Consider the following 8,299-nt stretch of genomic DNA (forward strand, 5'->3'; position numbering starts at 1 on the left):
TGCATCGAGAATGAAAGAATGACGGGGAAGTTGGGTTGGTTGGGAAGGACGGGGAATGAGATGAGGGAATGGTGAAGACTGCCGTATTTACGGCATTCGATAATGGAGCCAGAATAAAATTGCTCATCGTGAGTGGAGATCAGGATCTTGTTCCTGAGTTAGTTCCTCGTGTTTTTTCACACTATTGATATTCATGTCAGTTCGAGGTGAAAATAGCCGACGGGGACGCCGACGGGAGAAAAAGTCAGGAGGAGCTAGAGGGTATTTAGGGCAACTTCCGCTCCCCCCAATGAACACCGATGAGCAGAGTCAAGCATCCTCCTTCTCCGTGCGAAATGTCTCTGAAATTCATTCCCCTTGTTGCGGGCCTCCTGCTTGGGCAGGCGGCGGCCAATGTTCCGGTGCCTTCGAGTTCCCCGGTGGCCAGCAGCAGCCAAATCCAATCTCAAGCCAGAGCCAGTGTTTACTGCCATACGAAATTGGGAACAAGCTCTGTCTCTGGTGTCCTGCCTACATCCACTATTACTCGTACTCGCCATGACCCTACCGCAGTCGTTATCACCTCGACTATCCAGGGCACTGTGACAGAGACTCCTGCCTTGGTAACCGTGACATCCACGGACTACGTGACCATCATTCTCACGAGCACCGCTGATGCCGTCACTGATACCTTCTCGACCACCTCCACTGACTTCGCTACGTCAACGACGGTCGTCACTCTCCCCGCCGTGACCAGCACCGTTGCCACAACGGTGACGACCACGACCACCTCTACCTCCACCGTCACTACCTCAGCTGGGTTCACTCCACTTGCTGAGTCACTGCCCACTGCCACGGCAGCCAAGCGCTCTCTTCTTGACACCGAGGAAGAAGACTGCGCCGCATGGCTGGATGATTATCAGTATCCCCAGGCTGTGGAGTGTCACGAGAAGATTGTGGTTAAGACCACCAGCGTGGAGACGGTGACTGCTGTGCCCATCACCACGACGGCTGCAGGCTCAACCACCACGACCACGGTGACCAACACGGTCCTCACCAGCTCAGTTGTGGTTCCCAGTGACGTCTCAACGACCCTCAGCTTCAGCACGACCTCCACCATCACCGAGACTGCCACTGCTCCAGCTGTGACGACCACCGTCACCTCGACCAACACCGTCTCGGTGGTGAGCAGCACCACCGTGCTCGGCGCATGTGCTACCAACAACGTCCCAAGCCTGCCGTTCTCTTCTGACTACGGTAACTTTGCCGGCCAGTATACTTATCTCCTGTCCTTCACCAACGTTCCCGGCGAGAGTATAACTGTCGGTAACACTGCCTCGGCCTACGACTGCTGCGTCAGCTGCCAGGAGTCCAGCACCTGCGCCATGTCGTACTACAACCACGTTACGTCGTCAGTCACCTACTGCTACCTGATCCACACCACCACCTGCAACAGTGCGACGACCTACGCCAAGGCCTCCATTCACAGCTCTGCAGCCACGATTCAGATGTCCAATGGCCCCTGTGGTCAAGTTCGTGGTGTACAGGGTTAAATGGTTATGTATGAGATCTAGATTAGCATAACGAAGTGAATTCCACATTCTAGATGCACTCCCACATTCCTGTAGATGAAATTGATGCCTTAAGGCAGATCGGCATGGGAAGAGGTAATGCTCCGGACGTATCACCCCTTTCCTGGCGAGGCCTCGATAGCTTCCTCCGACCTTCTAAACATTAGCAATCAGTAAGGTTGGAGGCCAGAATGGATTTCGACGACATAAGTCTTGCAAGGGTCGAGAAAATCAAGACAGAATGGATAGCTCAATGCTCAACCTCCTCGCAAGGTATCTGCCAACTTGCCAGCAGGTACCGCGGTCGCGACGATTGTTTCCTCCGCTCCATGCACTGCGGGTCCTTCAACTTCAGCTTCCGTCTTCATTGGGAGGATGGTGGACCAGATTGGTTGATTAGATTCCCTCTGCCGGGAAAGTCGATGTTCCTGGATGAGAAGGTCCAGAATGAGGCTGTCCTGATGAAATACATCGCGGAAAAGACGCGCATCCCTGTTCCGCGCGTCATTGGATACGGCACAGCAGAGGAGAACCCTACCGGTCTCGGCCCCTTCATTATCATGACCTGGGTAGAAGGCACCAAGATGTCCGACCTTCTTCGCAAAGGTGGCGATACCCCTGAAAAGGAGGATGCACTAAATCCAGACATTGACCCGCAGACACTGAAGACCTTGTATGGAGAAATGGCAGCGATTCTGCTGGAGTTGTGGAGCCTGGATTTCAGTCGTATCGGTAGCCTTCGCGAGCATGGGGCACCACCCTCGACCCAAGTCGAAGGCAGACCGTTGACGCTCGAAGTTAACGAACTGATCAGGACCTGTGGCTTGGACGATTGTGCCCCGTCGAGAGTCTATCATAGCTCGCTGGAGTATATACACTCTCTCTTACGCCTGCAGGACACCCAGCTGGAGCGGCAGCGGAACAGTGTCTATGATTCGATCGACTGTCGGGAGAAATACGCTTGTCGCTGTCTGCTGAAAGCGGTGGCACTGCGCTTCATATGCCCCCCCGATAATGACGGCCCATTCAAGCTCTTCTGCGATGACCTTTGTCCGGGAAATGTGCTTGTCGATGATTCCCTCCACGTGACAGGCGTCATCGACTGGGAGTTCTGTTATGCTGCCCCTGCCCAGTTCGCAGGCAGTATTCCGTGGTGGTTGCTTCTCGAGCGGCCGCAGAAGATCCTCAACAACGAAGGCCCTAAAGCGTTCTTTCGGTCTTTTTCGTCGCGCGCCGACTGTTTTCTGCGGGCGCTGGAGTTGAAAGAGAAAGCCAGAGGGCTGGGTGTGGAGGATGATCTACTATCGGCAAGAATGAGACAGTCTATCGACACCAAGAGTGCCTGGTTCTACCTCGCTTGCCGGTCAGTCTCATCTGTCGATCTACTGTACTGGGACTTGCTGGATGAGTACTGCTGGGGTGAGAGGTTGTCGATCGTAGACCGGGTACGCTCTTTCACGACAAACATTGGACTCTGCAGCGACCGTGAGGACTTTGTACGGTCGAAAATCGTGCAATTACAGGAATATTATGCTGATATTGGCGAAGCGACCGATGTAAGGTATGAGGAAGAGGAAGAGCCGCATGGCGATGAACACAAGAATGACAAGGTTGATGTACAATTGGCACCGGAGACATCATGTAAGGGCACTGATGCCTCACCTGCCTCCTTTGGCTACTGGGAGCTTGAAGGCAAGAGCGTGAAAAAATTGGCCACCGCGATCGCTGTCGCAGGTATATTTGTTATGGGCGTGGCTTGGAGGCGTTTGCGGCCTTAGAATACGGTGGGCATGTTTGAGCTCACTTATGCTGTGGCGGAGGACACGATCATATCAAGTCAACCAAAGCTGTTCGAATTAGAATATGTTATTAGCCCAAGGGGATATCATGTGGAGTCAGTATAAATATCCCTCAAGCTTCGGATGACGCCCTCAGGACGGCTGGCTGCCTTAGGTGTCGAAGGCGCGGTTCCGATCGTCGCTTCGGCAACCTACCTTACTGTACAGTACATTCCAGGTCTACTACACCTCGAGGCAACCACTTACATCATCACTCCAATTGTATTGTTCCTCAAGAACACTCTATGCTAATCTACGAGCATTTTTGTTGAGCCCAATCGGCAACGAAAATACAGCACGATAGTGACAGCTACGGGGCCCAGTGCAGGAACGGCGGCAATTAGCGGCCGCCGGCGCCGGCCCGTCATGCCTCTTATTGACTGGGATGCCACAACGTGCTCCATGCTGGAAAGCAAACGGGAGGGTGGTTTGATTGTGAGCTACATCGCTTTCAGCAACCGAGGAAACGTGGTGGTGGCTCCTGAATAGATTCATGCGCACGTGTGCTCCGCAGGTTGCCGAGGATGCTGCTGTTCATCGAGCTATATATTTGCCTATCCCAGCATGGGCCTGTTCTGGTCACTTCCACCACCGAATCATCTAACGAGGCGCTGTCACCATGGTGCACTACATTGTGTTGACTCTTCTAGGCCTTGCGACTGGCATTTGTGCACTGCCAAACATCAGATCCACAGACCAGTCCGAGACCCGCCTCCAGTTCACCAGCGACGGCACGTTCCAATTGTCGATCTTTGAGGACTTGCATTACGGCGAGGGTGAGCTGTCTGTTGTTCGTCCTCTGCACAATCGTTACTGACTATACCCTTAGCGGAAGACACAACCTGGGGACCGATCCAGGACGTCGAAAGTACTGCGGTGATCAACACCATCCTCGATAATGAAAACCCGGACCTGGTCATCCTGAACGGCGACCTGATTACCGGCGACAACACCTTTCTAGCCAATGCGACCGACTACATCGACGAGATCGTCGCTCCTCTGGTTGAGCGCCAGTTGCTGTGGGCGTCCACCTACGGTAATCACGATAGCGACTACAATCTGTCGCGCAGCGCCATCCTCGAGCGGGAACAATCGTACTCCAACAGCTTGACCCAAAGCATGGTTACTGGGAAGCTCGCGGGGGTCTCCAACTACTACCTCCCCGTGTACCCTTCCAATTCCTCAGCGACTACGCCAGCGTTAATCATATGGTTCTTCGACAGCCGCGGTGGGAACTACTTCCAGGAGCTGGAGAATGGAAGTGAAGTGCCGCAACCGTGCTGGGTGGATGAGTCGGTGAGTACAGCACATGAGCCTCGGCTCTACTGCCTCCCTTCATGCAATCGCTCACCAGTGCGGGCAGGTAGTCGAATGGTTCACGCAGACCAACGCCGACCTCACCGAGCAATACGGCAAAGTGATCCCCTCGATCGCCTTCTACCACATCCCGGTGAACGCAATGCTCGCGTTCCAGAACCAGGGCGTGGACGCTCACTCGGAACCGGGCATCAACGCCGACGTTCCCCTAGATCAGCAAGGCGAGGCCAGCGGGCAGGGCGAGGTATCCGGCACGGTGTTCAGCTACTCGGGGCAGGATATCCCGTTCATGGAGGCGTTGTTGAACACCGAGGGTCTGCTGGCCACGTTCAGCGGCCACGACCACGGTGATGACTGGTGAGCCCTTCATTCCCCCCTTGCAGCGTCATCTTCCGAGCAGGAACTGAATTTTCCGGGCAGGTGCTTCAAATGGGACTCCCAGCTCCCCGGGATGAACCTCACCGGCAACGGCTTGAACCTGTGCTTCGGGCGCCACACCGGGTACGGCGGGTACGGGTCCTGGACGCGGGGGTCCCGACAGATCCTGCTGGACGAGACGACCCTGGCGACGGAGATCGCGACCTGGATCCGGCTGGAGGACGGATCGGTCTCGGGCCAGGTCAGCCTCAACTCGACCTACGGGGAGGATCGGTATCCCGCTGTTGCGACCACTTATACTTGAAAAGAGAGTTCGGACCAAGGAGATGCGATTCGAAGCCTGCGGGTGGTTCATGTGACGCGGGGTTGAATGCAACCCCCGCTATCTCTCGGATCCCCTTCAGCTACAACTCATGCACTGTGTAAAGTGAACTTCTATAAGCGAGAAAGATCGCCATGAACAATGACATGTGTAGCCGATCACTTCCCTCCAAAGCTCCGGTGGTCCGGGCGCAATACGTCAACGCACGGAGATCCATTCATGGCACCTCACGCTTGTCCCATCTTAGCATCGTTGCTTGGCTCAGAGTTCTACCGTAGAGGAAACCCCCTCTCCGGAATGGATGGCGTATTCTTCCCCTTCCCCCCGCCGATCTTTGCCCTCCGAGAACTAATGCCGGAATCGGGCCCAGGGTTCCTGGCAAGGGGGGAAACAGACGTCATCGCCGCGACGGGGTTCGATCCGAAGTACGGATACGAGGATGGATTTGTAAGGTTGATTGATGCCTTAGTCATCGTCCTCGCGCGTCATCGCTCGGCATCCGGTTCCAGAAGCGAATCTAAATCTTGATTAGGAAAGTATATGGTAAAACGTAAATGTGTGGAATCAATTCATTAATCGTATTCGCCAGGTGGTGGTGGTGGTGGTCGGTTCTATAATTACAGGTAGGGGATAATCGATAGTGTACTGTACAATCAAGCTGAAACGAAGTTAACCAAGCCGAAATCGTGACCCTGGTCCTCACGATCCCAAAGCCAAATCAAGGATGAAACAAGATCCCTAGAACGCCGTATCTATACAATCCAAACGCTGATATCCCTGGCAAAACAAAACCATCCCTGTGCTTCCTGAAAGAGTCGTAACAAATATCGTGGGGAATCTCTTTTGTATCATCATCGAAACCAGTCTATGGCTCGCTTACTCCCGCAGAGTCTGGTTATGTAGGCCATTGGCGGGCTCGGGCTCGGGGATCTTCTCCCCTCCTTCCATCTGGCGTCCGTAGTTGGACTTGGGGCCGTGGACGTCGTCGTGGTTTTGCGAGGCGATTAGGATAATGGCACTGCGGGAGGAGATTGGGTTAACCGGGGGAGGGGGTTCGTCAAGAAGGAACGTGGTTGGTGGGTGCACATACCTGACGACGGTAAATACCCAGCCGGGCCATGCGAGGACCACCGAGGCGAGGGCTTTGGGGTTCTTGCGGTACACTGTTTCCATTCACCGTCAGTACATGAGTTTCTGATGACAGATAGAGAGAGAGGTGCACGCACCGAAAGCAGGCTTTTTCTTCGACTCGGACCAGAACTCTCTCGCGCCGGCGGCATCCGTGCCATGGACCTGGACACTCCTTGTCGCCGTGATTATCTGGGGAGGCAGAGTTTAGCATCATTCTCTCTGATAAAATTTTGATCTCGGCAGGAACCGCATACCGTCATCGTCAACGCCGAGCTAAGCATCATGATGGACACCACCACACCGCAGATCTTCCACGCCAGACGGACGGACTTGCTCTCGTGGCGCTCGGGCCAGAATAGATCGAAGAAGAAGGCGGCGCCGAAGATGGTGGCGACGGCGACACCGACGAAGATGTTGTAGGAGGCCGCCCCGACGAAGTCGTTGTTGTAGACTGATACGCCTGGGTGATGGCGCTCGATGTAGCTTTGTTGGTCGACGTAGTCTATTTGCGAGCCAAGTCATTAGGATTGGTTCTTGCACGATATCTTATACCTAGGACTGGGTTGGAGTTACCTGATAAGGCGGCCGTGCCGGTGGACTCGGAGCACACGCACAGAATCATGGCCAGCTGGTAGACGATCATCTTGGTGCGACGGAGGTGGTAGATGCGGGTGAACATGTTGGAACTCTTGAATTTGTTCCATTGGATCTCCTTGAGATCCAGGCCCCAGATGACTGTCATTGCTGCGTGTTGCGTGTGGTGTGTGGTGTGGGGGGTAGAACGGAGCGGAGGAAGGGGTGGTAGTATGGGCAGGTGAGATGAAATGAGAGGAGAACAGAAGGATTTGTTTGAAGATAGATTCCGATAAAATGAATGAACAGGAGTATTAAAGTAAGAATGTAAGAATTGATGAAAGAAGGAAAGCGGAGCCATGGGCCACGAACAGGGTCCGCTCGGGATCGGCAACGTGACGTCAGGAGCAGCCAGCCATGAATAATCAACCGACTCAAAACACAGTTGCACCCACCACGTCACGGCCGCAATCTCTGCTCACATCTCACACAGATAACTCGTGGCCACCCAATTAAGTGATCCAACTCGGCAGTTGCACGCTGTGGGTCAATTGTTAAAAGGCTTAGTACACCCATGATATCAGCGGGACTCAAGCCCGTCACTACATCTACCTATTGTAGTAACAGCCGCTGTCGATAATTACGAGTATCACATTTGGCCTACGATTTTCCTATGTCATTTCTTTGTAGCTGTGTCTCTGTTTTGGCCCGGCTCATGCTCTCTCAGACCGACTCACACTGCGCTGGCATTATCCTGTCATATTCATGTCGATAATCAATGGTTCAAAATCCCCCGCATCTGCAATGACAACATCTGCACCGCAGAGGGGAACACATTGTTGATTGAGATTAGGGCCCAGGCCCCACATCGTCTCTGCATGCAACATGGAGAGGCTACAGCGAACCTCGCAACCGCCAAACCCTTAATTAATTTATTCTTGCCTCCAGAGCAGAATCGGATCAAGAAGGTTTAGATGACATGTAAGAAATTAATCCACCCATGGTTTGCTATATATACACCCCTGCCCCTTTTTCCAGACCCCGTCGGCACCAGATGCCTCATCTCAGCAAAGTTGCCACCTTCGCAGACAGACCATCACCGCGCGACTGATCCGGTCGGGTGGAGCCTTGGTTCCTGGGGAATCGTACGCGACACCATAAAGCCAGAGGATGAACTTTTCTGGGTTATA

General features: G+C 53.9%; 4 protein-coding genes across 4 annotated transcripts; 3 read left to right on the top strand and 1 right to left on the bottom strand.

Annotated features, from left to right (window-relative positions):
* Positions 1-335: 335 nt before the first annotated feature.
* On the top strand, positions 336-1,532 carry BO86DRAFT_374294 (uncharacterized protein; the record flags this gene model as incomplete). The annotated part of the gene is made up of 1 exon (XM_025670417.1): positions 336-1,532. One exon carries the CDS (start codon positions 336-338, stop codon positions 1,530-1,532), a length of 1,197 nt encoding a protein of 398 aa, XP_025533121.1.
* A 209-nt stretch (positions 1,533-1,741) lies between these two features.
* On the top strand, positions 1,742-3,348 carry BO86DRAFT_423725 (phosphotransferase family protein; the record flags this gene model as incomplete). Its single annotated transcript, XM_025675413.1, has 3 exons — positions 1,742-3,160; positions 3,197-3,284; positions 3,329-3,348. 3 exons carry the CDS (start codon positions 1,742-1,744, stop codon positions 3,346-3,348), a joined length of 1,527 nt encoding a protein of 508 aa, XP_025533122.1.
* Positions 3,349-3,990: 642 nt separating this feature from the next.
* BO86DRAFT_444304 (metallophosphoesterase family protein) lies at positions 3,991-5,387 on the top strand (the record flags this gene model as incomplete). The annotated part of the gene is made up of 4 exons (XM_025676369.1): positions 3,991-4,164; positions 4,218-4,684; positions 4,752-5,062; positions 5,126-5,387. Exons 1-4 carry the CDS (start codon positions 4,008-4,010, stop codon positions 5,385-5,387), a joined length of 1,197 nt encoding a protein of 398 aa, XP_025533123.1. The 5' UTR covers positions 3,991-4,007.
* A 580-nt stretch (positions 5,388-5,967) lies between these two features.
* Positions 5,968-7,429, bottom strand: BO86DRAFT_384428 (uncharacterized protein). Its single transcript, XM_025670878.1, has 5 exons — positions 7,110-7,429; positions 6,791-7,038; positions 6,632-6,725; positions 6,496-6,568; positions 5,968-6,423 (listed from the first exon to the last, which is right to left on the bottom strand). Exons 1-5 carry the CDS (start codon positions 7,276-7,278, stop codon positions 6,282-6,284), a joined length of 726 nt encoding a protein of 241 aa, XP_025533124.1. The 5' UTR covers positions 7,279-7,429; the 3' UTR covers positions 5,968-6,281.
* Positions 7,430-8,299: the final 870 nt, after the last annotated feature.

Source organism: Aspergillus japonicus (genome assembly GCF_003184785.1).
Source record: "Aspergillus japonicus CBS 114.51 unplaced genomic scaffold BO86scaffold_1, whole genome shotgun sequence".
Taxonomy (NCBI): domain Eukaryota; kingdom Fungi; phylum Ascomycota; class Eurotiomycetes; order Eurotiales; family Aspergillaceae; genus Aspergillus; species Aspergillus japonicus.

Bases quoted from the DNA above. Each gene is read 5' to 3' on its own strand.
- BO86DRAFT_384428 (XM_025670878.1), bottom strand. From the start codon at position 7,278: ATGACAGTCATCTGGGGCCTGGATCTCAAGGAGATCCAATGGAACAAA. The intron at 6,726-6,790 runs GTATGCGGTTCC...CTGCCTCCCCAG, and splicing joins GCTCGGCGTTGACGATGACG to ATAATCACGGCGACAAGGAG. The intron at 6,424-6,495 runs GTATGTGCACCC...CTCCTCCCGCAG, and splicing joins TGGGTATTTACCGTCGTCAG to TGCCATTATCCTAATCGCCT.